The sequence below is a fragment of the Oenanthe melanoleuca genome, chromosome 9, assembly GCF_029582105.1.
Source record: "Oenanthe melanoleuca isolate GR-GAL-2019-014 chromosome 9, OMel1.0, whole genome shotgun sequence".
Classification (NCBI taxonomy): Eukaryota; Metazoa; Chordata; class Aves; order Passeriformes; family Muscicapidae; genus Oenanthe; species Oenanthe melanoleuca.
Window position 1 is genome coordinate 3,877,197 of NC_079343.1, and position 23,706 is coordinate 3,900,902.

Consider the following 23,706-nt stretch of genomic DNA (forward strand, 5'->3'; position numbering starts at 1 on the left):
TACAGTCCTTGAAATATTAATGTAGTGGATTGAATTACTAGCAGTTTGCATGGCTAGGCAGGTGTTTGCTTTTGTTTTCATAATCTAGTGATGTAGGATAGTGAAAATAGGAAATCAATCTTATGCCATTCAACCAAAATGGCTGTAGGAAATGCTTTGTTCCACAAAAAAACCCCAAAAATAAGAAGTCCACTGGAAACATTTTAAATCTTTTTTGTGTGTTGGAACCCTGATCACTGAGAATTTTAGACCCTGATTTAATCCCAACCCTTGCAAAAAGAGGATAAGCCTTGACAAGTGACATTCAAGACTGGGCCCACAGATGGGTGATTCTATAAAATATATGGAGCCTGAAAAGAAGAAAACCCAAAAGCAAACCAAGAATCAACCCACAGGCAGCTAAAGACAGCTCCTGGAGTTCAGTGTGCTTAGAGGCAGATCAGGGAAATTGTAGGTTTGTGCCGGCTGGAAAAAGGCACTTGAACTTGAGCAAGGATGGTGTGTCATGGTACTCTCAGGGTTCACAGCAGCACAGACTGGGGGATGTGCATTTAGCTAGACAGAGTTGCAAAAGCACCCCTCTGTGTCAGCCCTTTCTCCTTGCAACCAAATTCATGTTTGGAAAGGGCAGTGCTGCCTACCTGGGTAAGAGAGACTGTCCAGATTGAATATTAAAAAAGATGTTCTGTGGTGCCAATGCCTAGTGTTAGATTTACTGTTCAAGGCTGGAGTGTTGGATATGAGAGGGGAGTAGGGTCCTCTCTCTGACAAAGCAGTCATTCATGAATAAAAACAAGAATTAGAAGAGGAGAAAAAACCCCCAAAGCATTGTAGAGACTAGTAGAGCTGTCTGACATGTCTTCAGCTGAAATAATGAAGGAAAAGTTTGCTGTGCTCTCAGCCCACTCCTCAGGCAGATAGCCTGAAGCCAGTGGTGTAGGAAACTCCTGCTGCCAAGGGGGAAGTTAAAACAGCTTGGCCTTATCTAATCTGGCCTATAGGTATTTATTAACCCATCACTGTGTTATCAAACCTCTGCTCAAAGTACAGTGGGGACTGATGTTAGGACAGCTGGTACAATTTCAGATTTGCACAAAACAAAAGGGAGTTTTGGCCTTTTCTGTAAAAATACTCAATTTGTATTTGTCTTTTGACAGAGTCTGTCATAACTGTCTTCTAGCTGTTTTAAACTGTTTCCTTTGGGCAGATTTCCTTAAAGCAGTGTGCCAGCCTGGAGCAGCCTAACACCTCACAGGGGAAGTGCAGTACCTGGGGGCTGTAACCCCTCTCCTAGGAGAGAAGGCTGGGAGAATTGGGATTGTGCAGCCTGGAGAAGGAAGATCTCTGGGGAGACCTTTGAGCACCTGAAGGGGCTCCAAGAAAGCTGGAGAGGGACTTGGGACAAGTTCTGGAGTGACAGGACACAGGGAATGGCTTCCCACTGCCAGAGGGCAGGGTTAGGTGGGATATTGGGAAGGAATTATTCCCTCTGAGGGTGGTGAGGCCCTGGCACAGGGTGCCCAGAGGAGCTGTGGCTGCCCCTGGATCCCTGGAAGTGTCCAAGGACAGGTTAAAACAGGGCTTGGAGCAGCCTGGGATAGTGGGAGGTGTCCCTGCCCATGGCACAGGGTGGGACTGGATTATCTTTAACATCACTTCCAACCTAAACCATTCTGTAATTCTATGAAAACCCAGATCAAATGTGGGTTAATGTGGGCATGGATGATAGTTTTGAGGAAAAAGCATAATTAATGAAGAAAGACTTGCAATTTCAGTAAGGTTTGGGTTTTTATTTTTGTTTTTTTTTTTTTTTTTTTTTAAGTAACTTAAAAATATAGAGTTTTATTTATATGCATATACATGCATATGAAATGGAGCTGTTCAAGGTCCCAGAAGCACCTGCAGTGTGAGTGTGCAGAGTGGCCAGGCCTGTCCAAGGGAATGGCTTTAGAAAGGTTCAGGGGTTTGTGCTAGTAACAAACCTCAAGGGGAAAAATTGAGATCAGTGTCCTGACTTGTTCCTTCTCTTTATTAGCTTGCATAAATCAATGAGGTGCTTAGACTTTCTGGGATGGACTTGAATTTGGGATGAGCTACCCCAAAGCAGCTGCTGTCTGTGACACTGTCACTGTTGTCATCTGGATGCTCAGTTATTAACAAGCAGGAATTTGGTACCAAATCATCCAGCAGTCCCTGTGAAACTGTCCAGGGATGTGGCCCATGGTGTTAATTTATGTGACTTCTTCTTCCCCAAGTAGTCTTACAACAGTTTTATTCCAAGTAGCCCAGATATTTCAGCTCAGCACCATTTGTAAAAACCTAGGAGCATTTTTTGTCTTTACATACTCACTACCTAAGTATACATTTTCCAATCTCACTCACATAATTCCCTCCCTTTTGGGAATGTTTTCCCATGTCAACCAGTTGTTGTTTTCCTACTTTCAGGCATCCAGCAAGTCTAACCACTCTGGAAAATCTTGTTTGTTGGGTAGAGCTGGTTCAGTGCTTTGACACTGCCTTAGATGATCCTTTAAATGATCATAATTTTAAAGCCAGCCTTAATTAAATGAGCCAGAGGCTTCCATTTCTAGAATAATTTGTCTGGCTGTGGATTCTGCTTTAAAAAACCCTGGCAAAACCACATCAAAACCAACCACTGAAATCCTAGGACAAAAAAATTTATGTGGAGGGAGTCTTAGATTTTTTTTATTTATTTTTTTTTTAAACAAGAAATGCCCAATATGGACTGTAATAATGGAACTTAAAATAGCTATGAGATTTTTTACTTGGATTTGCAGCTTCCATAGTTGAGTAAATGGTATTTCAATGTAACACAATAATTCTTTCTGTAACATAGTAACTTCTTTTTAATGAAGAAGAACTTTCAAGATGATCGTGCACTGTATCTCATTTTGTGATAATGAAGTTGCATCCTGTGTCCTGTAGACTGTTAAATGCTCTGCAGACTATTCTTGGTGTGGTCTTTGTAAAGTAACCTGTAGTTGGGATCTGCCAGGATAAAGGGATGGATAAAATAAATGTATTTAAAATACTGTTTCTTCACAAAGAATTAAAAGAAAAACTGAAAGAATTGAAGTGTAAAGTTATTATTAATGTTCAGATATCAAAATAAAATAGTATTTAAACAATTTGAGCACACGAGCGTTTGACAGAGTTGTTACCTGGTGCTTGTTTTTGTGGGGATGCAGGGAGTATTTTCATTGGAGCTATTAGTTCCAATCAAAATTGAGAAAACTAATAAAGTACTAAAAGGAAGGCAGTTATTTCTTGTTTTTTCAATTTGCAGATTGAATGCTAGATATGGAGCTGTAAGGTCATCTTGTTTCAGCCATGAAAGCACTAAGTTAATGACTGGTATTCCTTGCCATCTTAGATTATTTCCTTCTTTCTCTTAAATATTTTAATGTCCACCCTCTATTCAGAAATGCAGTTTTGTTTATATGTGGCATTAATGGTGATTATTAACAGGGAATTTTGAGGGTGTTTTTTCTGTCTCACGCTTCATTTGGGCAGAGATCTAACAGATTACAGAAGGGTTGGAGATAAACAGAGTGATAAACTCACCAAAATGTTTGCATACTTCTGATTAGGAAAGGAAATAGCAAGTCTATGTTTAGTTGCAAATTGTCTATGCTTTTTAATTTGCCAAGAAATGAAAAAATAATTTTTTCATTAGAAAGACTTCTAAAGTGCTCCAAAGAAGAAAAACCAATAAAAATCCATGTTGAAGTGGCCTTTATTTAAATCAGTTTAGTTTGCCTTGGCCATTCACAGGGTGCTCTGTGTTGGCTGCTTGTGAATGATGATGTCAAATCTAAACTTGTGCCTCTCATGCAAATCCACTATTAACTAGAGGATTTGGTCTCCAAGGTGTTTGCTGGTGCTAGGGTCTGGTGGCTCTGGCTGCACAAGTTTCCATTTTATACCTCAGCTTTATAACTCAGCTTTATAACTCTTCACTTTTGGACTGATTTTCCCTTCCAGTTTATCTGCTGCCAGAAGTGGATTTCTTTTTTGGAAAGGTGGAGCAAGGGCAGTTTGCCAGTTTTGGAAGATGAGAATAGTACTCCTTATGAAAATACTGGAGTTTTTGGTTTTTAAATTAAAATATGTGGAAGCAGAAGGTTGGGATGTTCTGGAAGACAAGTTTAGCAGGAAGCACTGGTTTTGATAATACTGAGCTATGGTATACTGAAAATTCTATGCTGTGAGTTTGTTTTTCTCTCTTCCTAAGCTCAGACATTGTGGCAGAGGGGGGATATGCCATGTAGGGGGTGATATTTGAGAAAATAGCAAATAACTCTTGGCTTGATTCTCCCCTTCTGCTCTGCTCTGGTAAGATCCCATCAAGAAGGTCACTGAGGAAAGCTGTTGTTAGCTGCTTATTTAGTTTTTTTACCCTATTTTTTCTTCTTCTTTTTTAAGTGTGAAATAATTCAGTAATATCAGTAGTCATTGTCTTGGCAGAAAATAAAGGGTAATTGAGGAGTTTGGAATGGAAAGTATGCCATGTTGTGAATTTGTACTGAAAGCAGGACCTTTATGAAATGCATTCATGCAGCTACTTGTCCTGATGTCAAAATTACAGTAATTAAGAAATGACTTCAAATATTTTCTTTGTGCTGCTTTTATGCAGATTAAACAATGACATGGAGCTGCCCACTATGTTACTTTCATTTCTGTCTACTTCAAAATGTTCAGCTCTTTGGAAAGGATGGTTATAAATGTAATAAACAACTTGAGGAAGCAAATAGTTCTAGGAGGAGTTTTCCCTAAGAATTTGAGGCCTAATAATAAAAGACTGTATTCTGTCTCAAGCTTTTGATCCTCATTTTTATTTTAAAATAAAATTAATACTGTTCTTTCAAAATGTGACATTTATCCTTTGAAGGATGCAAAATGATACTGAGCTTAAACTGGGCTTTTTCTTAGCTTTTCATTGTAAATGACACCCCAAATTACAGTTGGTAGCCCAAGCAAAATTATTTTACACTTTTAACATTTGGATGGCACTTTTATAATTTAATCAGTTGCCAAGTGCTTCCAGCTCCAACCACCTAAATTTCTTAATCTCCAGTTTCTCTTGAAGGAGTGTGGATTTGAGAGTGGAAGGAGGGAAGAGCCAGGGATCTGTGCCATACAGCCTCTTTTTTTTGGGAGAGATGAGGGCAGCTAGATTGTTTTCAGGCACGGAACTTGATGGAGCCAAGAGACGTGGCTCAGTTTAAATGGGAGAAATCTGTGTTAGAATCCAGTTGGGATCATTTTAATGCCTGCATGGAACTAGCCCTGCACACAGATTCTTTGATCAGTTTGGCTGTAAAACTTGTCTGATTGTTAGCAGAGATTGTTAACTTTCAGGAGTTAATCCAAGTGTATCAGTTCTAACAGAGGGTAGTTGGAACCAGAATTGCTTCTTGTGTCACAGATAAGAAATCCTGGGTCACAGGAGATGTGGCTTGCCATTACCTGTATCATTCCTTATTTCATTGTCACAATTTGAAAACCAAAACCCATACCCACAGAGTCTTCTGGAAGCACAGATTTTGACTAAAAGAGTTCACCTGTATTCCTACCAAGAAAGTGCCTTTTTAGGTATCACAAAACTTGTTCAGAAAAAGAAATGGGTACTGTTGTTCATGTACCATGTCAGCACTCAGCCTGGCATCTCTGAACCATCTGAGATCACTGAGAACTCCAGTCACTGAAAACTGGATCATTTCTCCTGACTTGCAGTTTTATTTGGGGGTTTCAGCATTAGTGGCCTGAGCCAGTGTGATACCAAGAAACTTTTTGAGTGACTTGTGTTTGCATCAGATGAATTCACCTGATTGAAGCTGTGGCTGCTCTTTTACTCTGGTGAAAGCCTGAGTGAGAGGTACAAACACATCTTGTGTCCTTCTCTGTCCTGCTTTCTGTGCTTTTCTCTGAAGTTACATGGTTGGATTCAGTCAGCTTTGCTCATACCACTGCAGATACCAAAGTTATGTCAGATTTGCAGCACTGCAGGGCTGTCAGACTTTTTCTCTATGAAATTTTGGGGTTTTTTTCAAGTGTTAAAGAGGCATTTGCACAATTCTAAAAACATCAACAGTTTATATATTTTTCCTTTAAGAGGCCTTTTTCTTTTATCTTTTAAGCCTACAATAGCACATTCTTGCTCTCAGATATTTTAATATGCATTATATTCAATTATTCTAATTCTAGCACTAATTTGTCTTTAAAATGAAGAAGGGTAGATTTAGTTTAAATGTTGGGAAGAAGTTCTTCCCTGTAAGGGTAGTGAGGCTCTGGCACAGGTGTCCCAGAGGAGCTGTGGCTGCCCCTGGATCCCTGAAAGTGTCCCAGGCCAGGCTGGACAGGGCTTGGAGCAACCTGGGATAGTGGAAGGTGTCCCTGTCCATAGCAGGGGATGGAGCAGGATGAGTTTTAAGGTCCCTTCCCACCCAAACCATCCTGTGATTCTGTGATAATTTGTTATAATGCCAAATATTTTTAAAGGAGGGACTATTCTGAGCCTATAGAGGCATTATAGAACTCTGTGCCTGCCTTGATGGGAAAGTCATAGAGTCTTCCATCGCTGGACTTTTCCAAATAAACAAAACCCTGGTGGCATCAATGCTGCCACACCCTGTCACCACAGCTGTGGACTGCCCAAGGTGCAGCTTGGTGGCCACACAGCCTCCCACTGCACCCTGCTAGGTTTTGTGTGTTGCTGGAATGGGCTGTGACAGCCTTTTGGATTCTTTCCTGATGCAGATGGACTCATGTGTGGGTTCATAAATGCTGTTTTTCTCCAGCCACACAGTGAGAGATGCTGAGAGCAAGCTGGGTGATTGAACCAGCACCCCCAGTGTGCTGTGGAAGTTTCCTGTTCTCTCCTGTGTAGCTGTAGCTGCTTTCTGCTGATGTTTGTGGCTTTGCCCTAACTTGACTCTTAGAAAGGATTAGTGAGTGAGTTTCTTGAGGAGAGATTCATTGAAAGGACTCCCCAGCAGTGGTGTGAGAGGTTTGGTTGGGCTCCTGCTGTCTGCAGGCATTTCCATTTGGTGCACAGGCTGTGTGTGGCCCTGGGCTCTGGTGTGGGAAGGAGTCAGGGCTCTGTGTGCAGCAGGGATTTGGCAGCTCCTGCTCCATGTGCTGCAGCTGAGGCAGGCCACAGCACTGAGCTGCACAAACAAACGTGTGGGTTTATGGAGGGAGCTGCAAATAGCCTGCAGCTGGGCTCTGCTGACCCTGCTGTGAGCAGGACACTGCAGGCAGGTGACCTCCAGTGGCCCCTTCCAGCTTCAGTTCTGATTCTCTAAAGGATTTTTGTATTGAGTCTTGCCTCCATACAAACTAAATTTGAACCTTAAAAATTGAGCTTATGGAAAAATACTGTTCTTTCCAATATATATATTTATAAAGGAAATTTTGGCTTGAATTAAATTTTACAGTTTAAATGATGGTCCTAGAATTGGTCCTGATTTGTATTCATGAAGTATTAAATTGGTAATTTGAGAAATATAAACTAATGCTGCAATTTGGTTTGAAGGGAAGCTAAAGTACTGGTAATAAATTTGTGAGGCATACATTTGCAAGCTGCTTCTTTATAAAAATTCTAAACTTATTAAATCATAATGAGGGCATTGCAAAGACTTAAAAGGTGTTTTTAAAACAATTAACTATAGGAAAATTAAAACAGTGACAAGAAGAACGTGAAAACTCTTTGTGATGTTTTTCTCCAGTTTATAAAGATGCCATTAGGTTTTGCTGTGAACTTATTCTTGTTTATTAATCTCACTGTAACTTTTTTTTATTACTTCCTTAGTCAAAATGTTACGGCCAGACGTTATTGACAGAGGTTTACAAGCATCTGAATTTGATTGAATCAGACTACTTTGGAATTGAGTTCCAGAATATCCAGTCATATTGGGTGCGTACAGTTCCATGACAAATCTATAATAAAAAGGATGGGGGAATGCAGTTCCTTGAGTGACAAAAATTTCTCAGTCTGCTGCAGTTTCCTGTAGTCTCCTGTGGGATTATCTCTTGGATTCTTGTAAATCTGTTTCACTCACCAGAATGAGGAGAGCTATTAAAGCAGAAAGGAGGAATCAGATCCTGCTTCTTGTTAAATCTCAGGAATTGTATAAAGCAGTTAAATTGCTGCTGATGGTCCCACTTGCAGACGGAAATAAAAACCTCTATTCATCTGAAAGGACAAATACAAACTCAAAGTGTATTCTGCAGAGCACTTATAAAATCAAATTATGGTGTGTAATTTTGGTAGTGTTCATATTTATCCTCAGTTAATTCAGTCTTCAATTAATTTTCCTGAAGAGCCATTACAAACAACTGTCTAATCAACACAAACCTCAGCAGGCACACAGGCCTGCAAGCTTTTTAAATCATTGATCTAGATCAATGCTGACACCTTTAAGCCTCCTAGTCACTTATCCTCTACCTTGCAAAGAGGACAGTGTAGCTTCTGAACTAGAAAATGCTTCCCAGAGTTTCCTTTCATTTTGTCTTGTTTTGGTCTTTTTCAACTCTTTTTTTAATTTTTTGTTTTGTTTTGTTTTGTTTTAGAACTCACATGCAAAGAATATGACAGAACATAGGGAATGCTAATGGCACTAATCCATGCTGCTCCCAAGCTGAGGAAATACCCTAGAGCTTGTTTAGTTTCTGTTTCTTGTGCAGTGTCCAAACTGTTTCTGCAGCTAATAAGGTTCTTAAAATCCTCAGCTGTCTCTCAAACAGAGCAGTAACTAGAAAGGAACAAACATAATTGTCTTGTAACAATTTTCTGTTTGGAAGAGTGGGGAAAATAAGAAGTTGAGCTTCCAGAATATTTTGCATTACTTTTATGGATGCTCCTTTTACTAGAACAGTAGTCTTTCTTTAAAAATGTGCTTGTCAAAAAAGAAAAAATGGTGGGAAGTTAATATTGAATAAAAATCCTTAAGTAGCTAGGTAAGAGTGACAGAAATAGCATGGAATGGAAAAAGATGTTGGGCCTTTCCACGTTCTGCAGACTTTCTGTAATTTTGCAGCCTGGCTCCTGTCAGACTGTGGGTTTTGGCATGACTCCTGCCCTCTTGGCACTGGGGCTCTGCTTTTGCTGACTTGGCTCTTCTTCTGTGCAGATGAGCTTTAAGCACAGATCAGTGGCTTTTCTATTGATGTGTGAGAAATGTCAATTCAAATAGATAAATACACTTTTTATAAAGCAAAGGAATTACTGCATTGAGGAAGAAATGCTGCTCATAAATTACTGCTTAATTTGAATGTACTTTTTGATGTCTTGATATTATATTAAATAAGAATTAAATAAGTTTATAATTTTTTCTCTTCAATTTCAGATTTGGCTGGAACCTATGAAACCTGTTATTAAACAAGTACGGAGTAAGTAGTTTTAAAAAAGGAAGTTTTCCTTAATTTGCATCTTCTTTATGTGGGTTGCTTTCACAATTACTACTTGATTTACTGGTTATGCTTCCCTGCAAAATACACATGGCAGAGGTGATAGTGGTTCCTGCTGGGGCATGCTAACCTGACATTTTAATAGGTAGTATGTGGTGGGTGGAATGGAAACTTCCTGCAGGTAGGGTTCTTTCTCTGATAAATATCTGGATAGGTTGGGTCAGCTGGTGTTATGTTGGAGTGAAATATGACACTTGCTGTGTTAGCTTTTGGAGGTTGTGTTGTCATACTGTGGGAAGAAAAAGGAACGTTTTGGCTGATTCCCATGTCAGCTCTTTCCATATGCTCAGGAGCAGCTTCCCTGGAAGAGCAGAGGTGGGGATCTCCCACCTGAGTGGTGGCTGCAGTGTCAGAGCCTCTGCCCTGGCTGTGGAGTTTTGTTGCCTGACCAGGAGGATCCTGCAGTAGTGATACTGTCTTGTCTTAATACCACCCAAAAAGTGATAATGTGACAGGCACTTTAAAGGCCTAAAATTGTTGAGGAATGCAGGATGCTGGTTGGTTCTTCAGATGTTGAAACTTTTTTTTTTTTTTTTCTCTCTGTAGAACACAGTTAAGCAATTTGTTTGTTTTGTGGTTCTGATTGTAGAGGCTTTGTGGAAGAACAGGATCAGGAGGGTGTGGTGGATTCCTACTCCTTTCCAAATCTTGATTGAAATTTGTTGAAAATGAGTACTGGGAAGTAGCTTTTAGCTACTCTTCTGTCTAAAAGTGATTGCCAGAAAATATGAAATCATCAATTCTAGCTCATTTTCTAACTTTAAGGTCATGATTTTTGACTTTTGTTGACATTGTTTTTTAATAAGGAGAGCCAAATAATCTATAAAATAAGGCTCCTTTAGGAGAGTACAGAATATTTTTCACTCCTATTTTCCCTGCCAAAAAGATGCTGGGAGTGTTGTCTTTTTATATGCTCCTGGCTAGAAGGAATTATGTCACCCAGTCTAAAGATCTGGTGGATCATAGGTCTGCAGTGCTGCTTGGTTACTCCTTCTGTATCTTCTCCTATACTATATAAATTGTGGAGATTTGACCTTAGACCACAGGCAGTGTTCCCTGGTGATACAAATATTGTTCTAAAATGGTCTAAAATCATGGGGATATACTAAGATTTATGGCTGCTTTACAGTCTACCACACATGTTGTGTTGCCAGTGAGACTGAAAGATTTATTTAGTTTTTTTTGTCTGTATTAGTCTGTAAGAGATACTAGTCAGTTGTCTAGCAAATATTCATGTTCTGAAATCAGTTTTAAATTGACTGAAATGTCCTATTTTTTATATATTGGGGGTTCTGTTTGGCTGAGTTTTTTTTTTTTTTTTTTCTGTAATGATTTTGAAGTTAAACTTCTTTTAGTCCAGCAGCAGTGGAACATAGATGTTATGAGCCTTTATGTGATCTTGCTCAAACTTGTTGATTGATGTTGCTTGTGATTGCTGTGCACCTGCAGATGGGCACTTCTGAGTCTTTGACATCCTCTCTAAAAACTAAAGTTCTTGGTTTACTCCCAGTTAGTTTTGGCTTTGTGACATCCATTGAACTTTGTCTTGTATGATAAGGTTTGGAGTTTTTTATTAATTTCAAATGAATGCAATCAGTTTTATTACTGAAGCACTCTAGATGGGAAGGAATTTGGATCCAAAATTTCAGCCTCCTGACAGGCACACAGTATCAAGTTAACATTTGGGTACCTTCTCTGAGGTGCTGCCACTTTATATTGTATTGTGTTGTATTCACCATTCCTGCCTGGCACATTTTTTCCTCACATCCTTTTTGTCTCTTGCTTTTACTCAGATTTGGCTTCTTAAAATGAATTCTGCATCTTGGTTAAGACTGGGCAAGTGTTTCTTTTCCTGATTGGAGTGGAACTTATTCATAGAGGAAAGGCAAGACTGGCTAAACAAAAAGAGTAGGGCTGTGCTAGAGAAGCAAATATGCAGTATTATATTTTAAATTTTTATATTTAATATCATTTGATGTAAGTCATGCCTGAAACACTTCCAAAATTGCTCCCACATTAATACTTCCACTTGAGTGGCATCAGTAATGTGCAGAATTGTCCTTAACCTTGTGAAGGTCTTCCAGAAGCTCAGAGTATTTTCAGAAATTTGATATTAAATTTTGGTCTTTTAACTGCAATCATTAAAACTATTTATTTCCTTACTTGGTCTGTCTCTAGAACTGTAGAATCCTTAGTCTCTGCCAAATGTGGGCTTTCTGTGTCATTGTAGGGTGTTATTTCCAACCTCCTTTCATTTCTAGATACTACGCTGTAATTAGGATGTGGATTTTAAGGTTTTTTTTTGTTTTGTTTTGTCTTTTTTTTTTGTTCACCAAAGCTTTGGTAATTCTGGAATTGTAGGCTGGGAGCTGCTCTTGTCACAACTGTGATAGTCTGTGAGTTCTCCTAGCTACTTGTCAAAAAGCAAAGTTTGTTATTCTCTCATTAGCAAACGAGAGGATGAGTGAAGGAGTGTTTGGCCTGTGGGAATCAGATATTCCAGACAGAAAAAAATCAGTGTACTTTGGGCCTGATGGGGTTAAACTGGACTTTGTTAAGCTTTAAGAGATCTTGGTGCTTAAAATAAATTACAGCAGGCTGCTTGTGCTCCAACAAGTTTGATTTATTTTTAATTTGGCTAAGTTTGCTTTGAAACAGCAGTGGCATTGCCTGGCTCTGGTCCAGAGGGTGCCTGTGGACATCAGGTGGATGCTCAGCAGGCTTCTGTAAGCACAGGCTGGCCAGAGCTTTCCCTACCTCTGGAATACTTGGCCTCATTTGCTTTCAGGCAGGAAAAACAGTGGGAAATGGAGGTGCCCTGTCCTGGCATGGTGAGAGATTGTTGTAGCCTGTAGTAATTCCTTCAGAAATCCAAGTGAAACATTGGCTGTGATTCCACAGGCTGAGTTGTGATGCTGGAACTGTTAATTTAGAGCATTATGGACTGTTCCCAGTAGTGACCAAGGGTTCTCTTTCATTTTGAAAATTAAATTAATTTTCTGCCTGTTGTTGAGATGTACAAGAATAGTGTTGAAAATGGGAGGACATGGTTATTACAGGCTGCAAACATCCTTTTATCTCCATGGAAGCCAGCCAGGTCTGCTGGCATCAGTCCTGATGGTGGAGATGGGCACTGGGAGCCTGTGGGATGTGTCTCCCTTCTGCTCCCCTTCTGGGACCCTCTCCCTGGGTCACCTCTGATGGTCTTTTGTGCAGCCAAGTAGCTGCTTTGGGGTATTACAGATTTCACATGGCATGAAACTCTTTTTCCAGCATTCAGCCTGCAGACTCACCTTGTCAGTGGTATCCAAATTCCTCTGGAAAACAGCTGCTTTATCTCACTTGACATGAACAACCTACACCAGAGCTTGCTGTGGTTAGCTGGGATGTGAAATCTGGCCAGACTTTCTTTGTGTTGTTTCTCTGCCTGTTGGCAAACAGAATACACATATGTTTATGAAAAACACTGGGGTTTTTTTGTGAAATGACCAACTTTTCTTCTAGGACCAAAGACTACAATGCTTCGTCTGGCTGTAAAGTTTTTCCCTCCAGACCCAGGTCAGCTGCAAGAGGAATATACCAGGTAAAGTTTTTTTAGAACTATTGGACCTGCTTTATATTCTGAATTAATAGAGTAGGAAGGTAGCAAAGCTGCTTCCAAGCAAAACTGAGGTGGAAGATGAGTGAAAGAGCACTTACAGTGAATGTTGCAGTTTCAGACATGTGTTGGCAGATGAATGTTATCAGAAAAAATACTTTTCAAACCAAAAATCAGTACAGGTTAAGGCTTTCCAGCATCATGGTGTCAAGGGAGTCAGAGTATATAGAAAATACTAACATTTATAAACAGTGTCATTAAAAAAATAAATATAAAATAAGCAGTATATATTTTAATAAGTGATTTAAACTTCCAAACACACTTTACTGATCACAATTTTAACCATGCTCACCATGGGTTATTTTGGTGGATTGCTAATTGATCTGTGGTCAATTAAGCAGCTCTATCCACCTGCTATCACCTGGGGACCTGGTTTGAAGTCTGTGCCTCTAACAAGGACATTACCCAGATGTTGATATTTAAAGAGCTTTTCACAGTTTCACTATTTTTACTTGGAATTCCTCTTAGAGAGGTTCCTTTTTATCCTTCAGATGTATTTAAGAACACACCAGCATGACAACTGCTGTGATTGTCTCTTGTAAAGAGAAATACTATCCAAGTATTTCCTTTGCACCAAGTTTTCTTACATTAACTGCTGTTTCATATGGGAAATGCATTAGGAATGCAGCTTTTCAGAGCAGGAACTGTGTTTTGCCTATTTATTGAGTATTTATGGTCTGCACTTAGAACATCTGGGTAGTTAATGATGCTGTTAATGATATTGTGAGTGTACTGAAGAAACTGAGAGAGCTCATCAGACATCCAGAAAGCAGAGCATACTTTTTGAGAAGCCTTTAACACATACTTACAGTACTTCAAAATTTTAAAAACCCTACCATTCAAAATGTATAACTTTTAGTATTTTTAGTTCAGGAATAAATTCTTCTTTAAAATAATCTTATTGCTATCTCTCAGGTTGTAATTCAAGGAGGAAAAAGGCTCATTCTGTCAGTTTGAAGGTTTATGGTAGTGAGTTCTTGCCTGTTTACTGGAGTCCTTACTGTATCTTCTTCCAAGTAAAGGAACAGCATACAAAACTGTTAAGCAGAAATGATTCCTCTTTAACTACTGAATGGGAAATAGTTTAGTTGTTCTAATATAGCAGTATAAGAAAAGTAAATTGAACTTCTTGCTGTCTTTGTAGGCTGCTAATATAGTTCTGGAAAATACAACTGCTAGTGGATTAGTTGAGTGCTAACAGAAATGCTTATCAGTTTTCCTAACAAAATACTGGAATCAGTGATATTTTTCCATCTTTTTTTCTAATAGATAAGATCACTTGAAGTGTTTTTTAAGTTTCTTTCCAGCTAAAAATGACAGCTGCTGTTACTGCACAGACGAAGCCTGCTTAAAACATGGTTTTCCTTCTTCCTTGTTCCTGTGAGTCTTTTTGTGCTGATAAATTGCACTGGAGTAGTCACAGGTTATGTGGTTTGATTTGACACTCCTTGGTAGCCAGGCTGCTTTGTTATTCTTTGGAGAGCAGAAGGATCAGGAGATGCTGCTTTTTTAACCTCCTGCTCAGTTGTTCTGTTGTCCTTTCACGTGTCAGGATGCTCTGTGTAACTCCAGCCCTTGTACCTCTCCTCCAGGTACCTGTTTGCATTGCAAATCAAGAGGGACCTGGCAGAGGAGAGACTGACCTGCAGTGACAACACAGCTGCTCTGCTGGTCTCCCACCTCCTGCAGTGTGAGTATCCCAGCTGGGCTGACACTGCTGATGGTGCCAGTGCTAACTCACATTTAATCTCACATAGAAGCTTTTGGTAACTAGAAGAAGTCTCTGTCTCTCAGTATTTCCTTCTCCATACACTATATGGTGGTTTTCAACCCTGGGGTGATCAGCAGGGCTGGTGTGGGGAGGAGCAGCTGGTGCTAATGTATGAGGTAAATTTGGCTGCAGGGGGTAGTACAAAACCAGCCCCTTGCTGTCTGTTTCCCTGGCTCTGCAAGCTCTGTTGCCAGCACTCCACATGTTCCAGACAGCTGTTCCCACCTGTCTAGGTGCTCCCTTGGCTTCACTTCTCATTTTCCTTGTGCCTGGGAGGAGATGGCTGTGCAGGAGCTGGGCTAAAATACAACAAAGAACCATGCTGGAACAGGTTCTGCAGTGGGGCTGTCAGCAGCTTTCCTCCTCGCTGGGACTGAAAATTGAAATGGGAAGCAATTTATTTGGAAGCACTCCATGCTGCTGCTGGCTCAGTCTGTACATGCTTAAAGACCTAAAACGTGGCCTTTGAGACAGGGAAGTTGGAAACCTTGAGTGAGTTCAGACACCAGATTGCTGGAGCAGCAGCTGAAGTGTTCACAGGTCTGCAAACCTGACCTGCAGTCAGGGCTTTTGGTGGCTCTTTGCTGGCTGGAAGCAAAAGCTGATCAGTGATGCTTCTTCACTTGTGCACTGCTAAGCAGTTATTGGCTGTCTAATTCTGCAATTCAAGATAATAACACATTTATAATAGTATCACTTCTGGTGATTTTATTGGAAGAGCAAATCTATCTTGTGTGTGTGCCATCAATAAGTGACATCATTTAAACCTGCTCATGATTTCCCAGCACTGTGGAGCTGATGAGTGAATCTCACTGTTAGGCCTTGCTTAGCCTGATTCTGCTCTTCTGGAAAGTGGGCTGTGAGAAAGAACAGGTTTATTTTCAACAGAAATTATTTTACAAAAGCACCTTTCAGTATTTTTTATTTGTTATTTCATGTGCTGGCTAGATTTTAAACAGGATTTGCTATGTTCTTGTTAAGAACAAGCCCATTCCTTTCTCTGACAGTAGCTGATGGCAGATACCCTTAGACACACAGCAAGCATATAGCAATTCCATAGTTTTTAGGACATCATATGTAGTTTTATCTTTTAAAACCTTTAGGTTTTGAATTTAATATTGCAACTTCATATTTTTTTATGAGAAAAAGGAAATTACTTCTTAAAATTTATTTATTGAACTTGCAGTTTTTATATACATTTCCCACATGTTCTGCCTGCCTTATGCTTTTGGCTTATTCCAAGCCAAAGGCTTCTGATTATTTTGTGTTGTATCAGGTGAAAGCTGTTCTGCACTTTACAATAATGCTTTTTTCTTCTGTAAATCTTCCTAAATTCACAGCATTGCATCTGAAAGACATGGATATGTGAAGGGGAGGCCAAAATTCCAGATTAATTTGCCATCTTCCTGAGTAGCCTTGTCTATCAGTATTTTACATATATATAGTAAAAAATAAATTGAAATATGCTATTTGGTGTAAGGTATCTGTAAGGAAGAAATGTTCAGACCACCTCACAGGTCTTCTACAAGTCTCACATCTTGCACTCTTAATAAGTCTAAATTTTCCATACAATGTTCAAATATTGCTGTAATCCCCAGGAAGTCAGCTTGGGATAAATGTGAGTTTAGTAAAATGAAGCTGGATACAAATCACCATGCACAAATCTGAATTACTTAAAGGCTCTTGTGTCCTCTCTAATTCCTTACAAGTATTTTCTGTCATTGTTCCTTTTCCATTGTTTCTTCTTACCCTAACATTGCTTTATTTTCTGCTGTAGCTGAAATAGGAGATTTTGATGAATCAGAAGATCGAGAACACCTTAAAACAAACCAATATTTGCCAAACCAGGAAAAACTTGAAGGAAAGATCCTGGAGTTCCACAGGAAGCATGTGTAAGTGAGGATTAATGTAAACCACTAAGATAACCCTGGGCAGCAGATGGGCTTGCCTGGGGGAGGTTGAGCAGCTGCGTGACAGGATGACGTTAAGAATGTGAAAATTAAACACCATTTACCTTGAGCAAGAAAAGTTTTGTGTAGTGATAGTTACATAATCAAGATGGACTTGTTAGGCAGTAGTTTTTTCTCAAGTGATTTTTGCAGTGTGCCTTTAATAATGTGCCAAAGAAAGCTTACATGTAATAATGGGTTTAGGCAAAAATAATTCTTCAGCATTTCCATTCTACCAAGTTTAAGCTCTGTTTTGCCAGCATATGCAGAGCTCTTGCTTTTGTCTAAATAATTAGAAATCAATTGCATTGTATTCTTTTGCTACACATTAAGCATAAGGGAGATGGACAAGGATGGAGTGGAGAAGAAGTAACTTCCATCAGAATTCATGCAATACCTTATTTTACAGCTGGATATTTTTGAAATAAGGGAAGATTATTGATGACAAAGAAACTCTGCCACAAATATAAAATTAGTTCCAACACAGAGTCAGGAACTGCAGGAACTTCTTTTTCTGTAATTTTCAAGACCTTGCATATTAGGATTTAGCATTTTGAAGTTCTTTTATAAATGGTGAATGTCCACACATGCATTTTATTGTGCATGGTTCTGTGTTTTAATCCAAACTTAGATTTTCCTTTGCTCTCTGTGGGTGAACTCGTGGATTGTTGCTGATTTCCTTTCAAGACAGAACAGAGTTTTTTCAGGGCAGCATCTGTGTTTAAAGACACATCCTGTAATATTGGAAAATTAGTTCCTAAGAATTTCAGTAATGAACTGTTTGCTGTTTATGATCAGTCATTTTAACTTATTCTGAAATTATTGCTAATGATGAAATTTCAACTTTGTTGATTCTTCATGAAATCAGGTGGTTACTTTTTTCTGCTTTTGAACATTTGAGGTGCATGTGGAAATGAAGAAACAAAATAAATGTTTTTAAATAATTTAAAATAATATTGAATTAAATTAAAATATATGGTAGGATTCTTCACCTTGGGAGAAACCATTCATTTCATTGTTCTTCTCTTGTCTGAAGAAAAATGCTGAAATAATTAGTAATTTGAAAGCAAATTAAAAGGGCTAACATCCTTTTCACAGAACTTGTAGTGACATTGTAATACTACTGCAATGTGCTGTGGAGTCTGAAGCTACAAATGGGTCATGCAAAGTTTTGATGACACCACGCAGGGTAGGCTGATGGCTCTCAAATTTGGGGTGAAATGTTGGATTTTTAGATCTGCTTGTGGGGAATTTTCCTGGTTTGCTTCTCTTGATGGACAGGTTGTGACTGTCTTCTGAGTCAGGGACTGGTAGCTTTGTTAAAAGGATTTGAGCATTTTTTTCAAACAAGTTACTTCTAATCATTGGTTACAAGGAAAGTTTGTGTTTTTGCCTGTCAGGAAGGAGTCAGAGGAAGGTTAATAGGTAAAAATTCCTTGCTTCATAAGTGTACTTTTCAAAATTAGTGTAATGAGAATTGCATTTAATACAGCAGTATTATTAAAATGATCATAAATCATATTTTAATTCAGTGTTTTAGAAGTGTACATGGAAGCCATGTTCAGATTAACAGCTGAGACATGAAATTAGAAAAGGTTACCTTTGAATATTAGCATTGAAGGTGTATTTGATGTTTCCCCTGAGCCTTTGGAAACAATTTTGTTAGAGAGATGTCATCTTGCAAGCAGTGCAGTGTTAAAATTAGGTGTGGATTCCCTGGTTTAAGCCCAGCTCAGCCCCATGCTGCTGCTAGCTCATCCTTGGTGAGTTGGGGGGAGAGATTTGGAAGGGTGAAAGTGGGAAAATTCAAAGCTTGAGATACAGAGAATTTAAATAGGTGAAGCAAAAACCACACACACATGCAAAACAAAACCAGGAGTTAATTCCTTACTTCTCACTGGCAGGCAGGTGTTCAGGAAAGCAGGATCCCATCATGGGTAACAGTGACTTGAGAAAACAAGCACCATCACTCCAAATGTCCTCCCTTTCTGCTCCTTCCCCCAGCTTTATATGCTGAGCACGAGGCCATCTGGGATGGAATATCCTTGGGGTCAGCTGGGATCAGCTGTCCTGGCCATGCCCCCTCCTGAGTCCTTGCTCCTGTCCCAGCCCCTCCCTGGAGCAGTGTGTGGAGCAGGAAAGGCCTTGGAGCTTTGCTGGGCAATAAGGAGAACACCCCTGGGTTATCAGCATGTTCCCAGCTCAGGTAGAAACCTCAATACCAGTGAAGAAAATTAACCCCAGCCCAAACTAGCACATGCATCCCTTCCCTCCTCCCTTACTCAGGGAGTATTGACCACCCTTTCCCATCTTCAGCAATTGAGGAGGGTACTGAGTTTTCTCAGTGTAGACACATTTTTTCCTCATTTCTGTTCCAAGGAGCAGGCAGGAACAGGGACCTGGGCATTTGACTTTTCCTTGTGATGCACAGTGCAGTTGGACAGACAAAAATGCTCCTCTCTCATATTATCCTGCTGTGTCATATTTTGACTTTTTAAATTTATTTTAATTTCCTTTAATTTACCTTATTATTCCCCCACTTACCTTTAGCAGACTGATATTTTTGAGGCCAGGTTGGATGGGGCTTGGGGCAGTCTGGGATAGTGGAAGGTGTTCCTGCCCATGGCAGCACTGGGGGCTGGATGATCTTTGAGGTCCCTTCCCACCCAAACCATCCTGGCATTCCATGATTCTTCCACTGATTATTGCTCCTGACAGAGATTTCTTGTACAAACCAGGTGTCCAGGAAAAGAAACCTATTTCTGACAGGTTGTTTTATCTCTTCCTGGTTGTCAGATTGTTTCTGTGGCACTTTCTTTCTGCCCATTTTCCCTATTTTTTTTTTTTTTTTTAATTGCTTCACTATAGCTATTAGAAGTGGTAGAACATCATCACCCTCAATAAAACAGAATCTGTGTATCCAATCCATTCTGTAAATGGAGAATGTTGTAATTGGAAAGATAGCAATTGAATGCTTGTTTTCTGTTAAAGATATATTTTTTCTTTTGCATTTGTAAATACTCTTTTACTTTCAAAAATAATAGGAATGTGGTTTCTATACTTTGCAAATGATGAGTTATATTTTTGGTGTAGCACATTAGTTATTGCTTCAGCAAGAGCCTGAGTTAACTTACTTTATTTCAATAGTTTATTAAATATAAAAGATGTATATTTTATAGATGGTGTATTGGTGCTGGTGAAGTTAATTCCTGACACCCAGACTCTCAAAATAAAATGTATTCTGCCTTCCTGTGAGTAGGAGAATACTTGCTGTGAGCTGAGTGCAGGATTCAACATGGCACATTTTTCCTGCATTCACATGTCTGTGGTGTCTTTGTCTGTACATACATAAATCAGGGAAGAAGAAGATTTAATAGATTTCTATTTACATTTACTGTTATCCCTCACATCCTTTCACAACTTGTTAACTTAGCTGTCCATGAATTTAAATTCTTTAAATTGTGTGTAAATTAGAAAAACTAACTTGACACTTCATCTTTTAAGTTCTATATTAATCACTGGGTTTAAATACTTTGTAAATCACCTAACACTTGACAGCATTTTTTTTTACTCAATTTTTTTATGGACTCAAATTTTTGTATGTCCAGTATTGTGTCACTACCATTATTTGTCTAGCTGGATGGTTGTAAGGAACCTCTACACTAACACCCATTGCACTGACAGCAGTTTTTGCTGGAAATACTGATATTAGTGTGTTGTCCATTGACCTGGGGAAGATTAAGTAGATTTATCTGCTTAATGGCTGAACAAAATTAGAGCAGATTGTTTTGGGGCTGGGCTGTGCAGCTAAGCCTGCAGGCAGCATCTGAGGGCAATTTCTGTAACTGCCTCTCTTTGTACCCATCTGTGGAACAGTCAGAGCTGCTTCTGCTCCAGCTCCTCCACACCAGCTCAGCCTTCTCTGGTGGCTACAGGCAGGCTGTGTGCAAGTGAACCCTCTCAAAATTGCCTGGTATCTTTTTTTAATTTTTTTTTCTGAAATGTACTGTGCTTTGGAACATATCTAATCTCTGAAAATACATGAAATAAGTCAGTGGTTCTACATCAGTTACACCAGTCTGTTCATGAGAAATTTTTAGTATTATAGAGCTCCAATTTTCTAGTTGCCATTTTTTGTTTTTGCCTTCCTTCTCTTCCAAGCCTCCTTCCCAACCCTCAGCACCCTCTTTAAAAGACAAAGCCCTGCTTTCATTCCTAATGTCGCTGTATTCAGAAGAATTACAGCAGGAATTAGTGTGGGTGGGAGTTACACACAGTGCTCTCAGAGTGTAACTCAGGAAGCCCTGGCCAAAAGCAGAATTTATGATCTACCTATTTTGTATAATTTTAATAAATAGGAGCCATGGTGCACCAGCTTTTTTGAGGCAGTTAAGGAATGTGTGGTAGAAATGGAAACAACAGTTAAAGCCAATATTAAAAGCACTTATTCCAGTGTTTCTCATTTCAGTGAGGGGAAGAGAAATCTGCTTTACTAATTAAAGCTCTTAGAAATAACTAGTACATGTAGTAGTAGCACTGGTAGAAATGCAGCTACAAGACTCTCTGTAATTTGGCATTTCTGTTTCCACTTGAAATCAGGTTTTTGTGCCTCTTATGTTCTTCCCTTTATATGACATGGTCACATTATACTGACATTTGGATAAGGCTGGATTATGGACTGAGCTTGTAAAGTCAGGAATGTCACTGAATCCCTGACTTCTGCAGCTGGCAAAACAAATTTGTGATTTCCTGCTGTAGTGTTTTAGATTCTTTGTTGTCCCCTCCAGAATGAACACTGCTGAAATGCTGTTGTCAAATGTGTGTGCATTCAGGCTTACTTTCTCAGGGCGTTTTGTGTAGATGTGTTTTTTACATTCAAGAGAATTTTAGTAAGTGTAATTGAAGCATTGCTTTCTCTAACAACTTCTATTTTTAAAACTGTAGCATATGAAGTAAGTTTCATAATTGTATTCTGAATTGGAGAGACAGTTCCTACTTGGAGTTAATATGTATTGTCATCATCCCTAGTTCTGTTAAATTCAGATGTAATAATCATTCACTTCAATATTCTGTTTGTATTTTAAAAAATCTATATGGTGCTAAATAATTGTTTAATCTAACACATACTTCTAGGTAGGTAGAAGGAGGTATTTTTAAGGAGTATGACTAGAAAAGCCAGTCAAGGGAGCTGGAGAATTTATTTAGAACCAATGTTGTGGTTGGCACTGCATAGTACACAAAAATAGGTAATGCTAAAAATAGTTTATCATCTGTTTTATTAAAATGAAATGCAGATTTATGGAAGGAAAGCCATTTTCTTCTTGGAGAAAAAGGCTTCTAAATTTGCTTAGTCTGTGTGTGCAGAAATCTAATCTGGTTTCAGCACTGGTTGTTTATAAATAGAGTAATAATTTTTAGCACCTGTGTCTTCTTGTATCATTGCATTTATCCTAGTGAACTTGCACATGGAAATAATTTGGTATTTATTATTTTTAATCATTGTCAGTAGTGATATAGAGGGTCAGTTTATCCAGCTGTGGCTGATGCAGCCTCACTGCTCTGAATGCCCCAGCAGGTCCTGTGCTGCTGGTGTTTCACAGAATTCCAGAGTGCTTTGGGATGGAAGGGACCTTAAAGTTAATCTCATTTTGACCTGCTGCCATGGGCAGGGACAGCTTTCACTATCCCAGGCTGCTCCAAGCCCTGTCCAACCTGTTCTTGGACACTTCCAGGAATGGGAAGTGTCTTCTCCAGGACTTCACCTCCCTCACAGGAAAGAGTTTCTCCTAATGTAATCTTAATCTCCTTTCTTTTAGTTTAAAACCATTCCCCCAGTCCCGTCACCTGTCCATATAAAATGTCCCTCTCCCTCTTTTTTAAAAGCCCTTGTTAAGAACTGAAATGCCACAATGAAGTCTCCCCAGAGCCTTCTCTTTTCCAGATGAACACCTCCAGCTCTCAGCTTGTCTCCAGAGCAGAGGAGCTTCACCCCTGGAGCATCTCTGTGCCTCCTCTGGTCTTGCTTCATCTTATGGAGTGTCCATTTATGCTGGGGACCCCAGACCTGGAGGCAGCTCTGCAGTAGGGTTTCCTTGGGGTTAGCACAGGAGAAGGTTCTCCTCCTTTTCCTGGTTCTGCTGGACCATATCATGCCTAAAACTTGGTAGTAACATTTTCTTGGAGGGTATTTGTAGTTCAGAAACCTCCTTGGGTGACATGTTTATGTTTGTGGTAAAGACTTTTTTGCTTTGTAGTGTAACTGGGGCATGATCAGTAGCAGTAATTGGACTTGATTATCTTCAATGTCTTTTTCAGCCTTAATGATTTTTTAATTATAAGAACTCCTTCATTTCCACAGCACCCTTTGTTTGCTCTTGGAGGGTCTTTAACTCCTTGCCAGGACCCATGAACTTACAGGGAAAGGCTTTTGTCAATACAAGTAGCCTCTGAAAATGCCCTACAATCTAATATACTCTCTCTCATGGAAAAAAAACCTAGGGGGATTGAGGGGGAGAAAAAGGACTGTTTTCATACAGGAGAGCAAAATGGTAGTAGTTGGCTGTCAGCTAACCTGGGGAGCAGTCAGTGAAGGCTGAAATTGTGACAGGTGTATGCCAGAGTCATGAACAGTCTCAGTTTTGGACCTTGTGCACACCTACAGAGCAGTTGCTCCTGTCTCTGTACAGCTTCTTCTTGTTTTTAGAATAATTTTGACAGTAATTTTTTGAGTAATTTTTCTTTATTTTAAAGATCCTTCTCTGGATTCCTTGGCAGGGAGGGAATTATCCAGCCAAAGACTGGGGGAATGCATTGCACCTGGTAGTAATGGAGTAATA

General features: G+C 39.4%; 1 protein-coding gene across 5 annotated transcripts in view; it reads left to right on the plus strand.

Moving 5' to 3' along the window:
* FARP2 (FERM, ARH/RhoGEF and pleckstrin domain protein 2) overlaps positions 1–23,706 on the plus strand; it is a 75,204-nt gene that overhangs the window by 13,811 nt on the left and 37,687 nt on the right. For all 5 annotated transcript variants that reach the window (XM_056498368.1, XM_056498365.1, XM_056498370.1 and 2 more), the window contains exons 3-7: positions 7,835–7,939; positions 9,372–9,414; positions 12,997–13,075; positions 14,743–14,840; positions 16,699–16,813. In XM_056498368.1, coding sequence (XP_056354343.1) covers positions 7,835–7,939; positions 9,372–9,414; positions 12,997–13,075; positions 14,743–14,840; positions 16,699–16,813 — 440 coding nt within the window. The remainder of the gene's footprint in view (positions 1–7,834; positions 7,940–9,371; positions 9,415–12,996; positions 13,076–14,742; positions 14,841–16,698; positions 16,814–23,706) is intronic.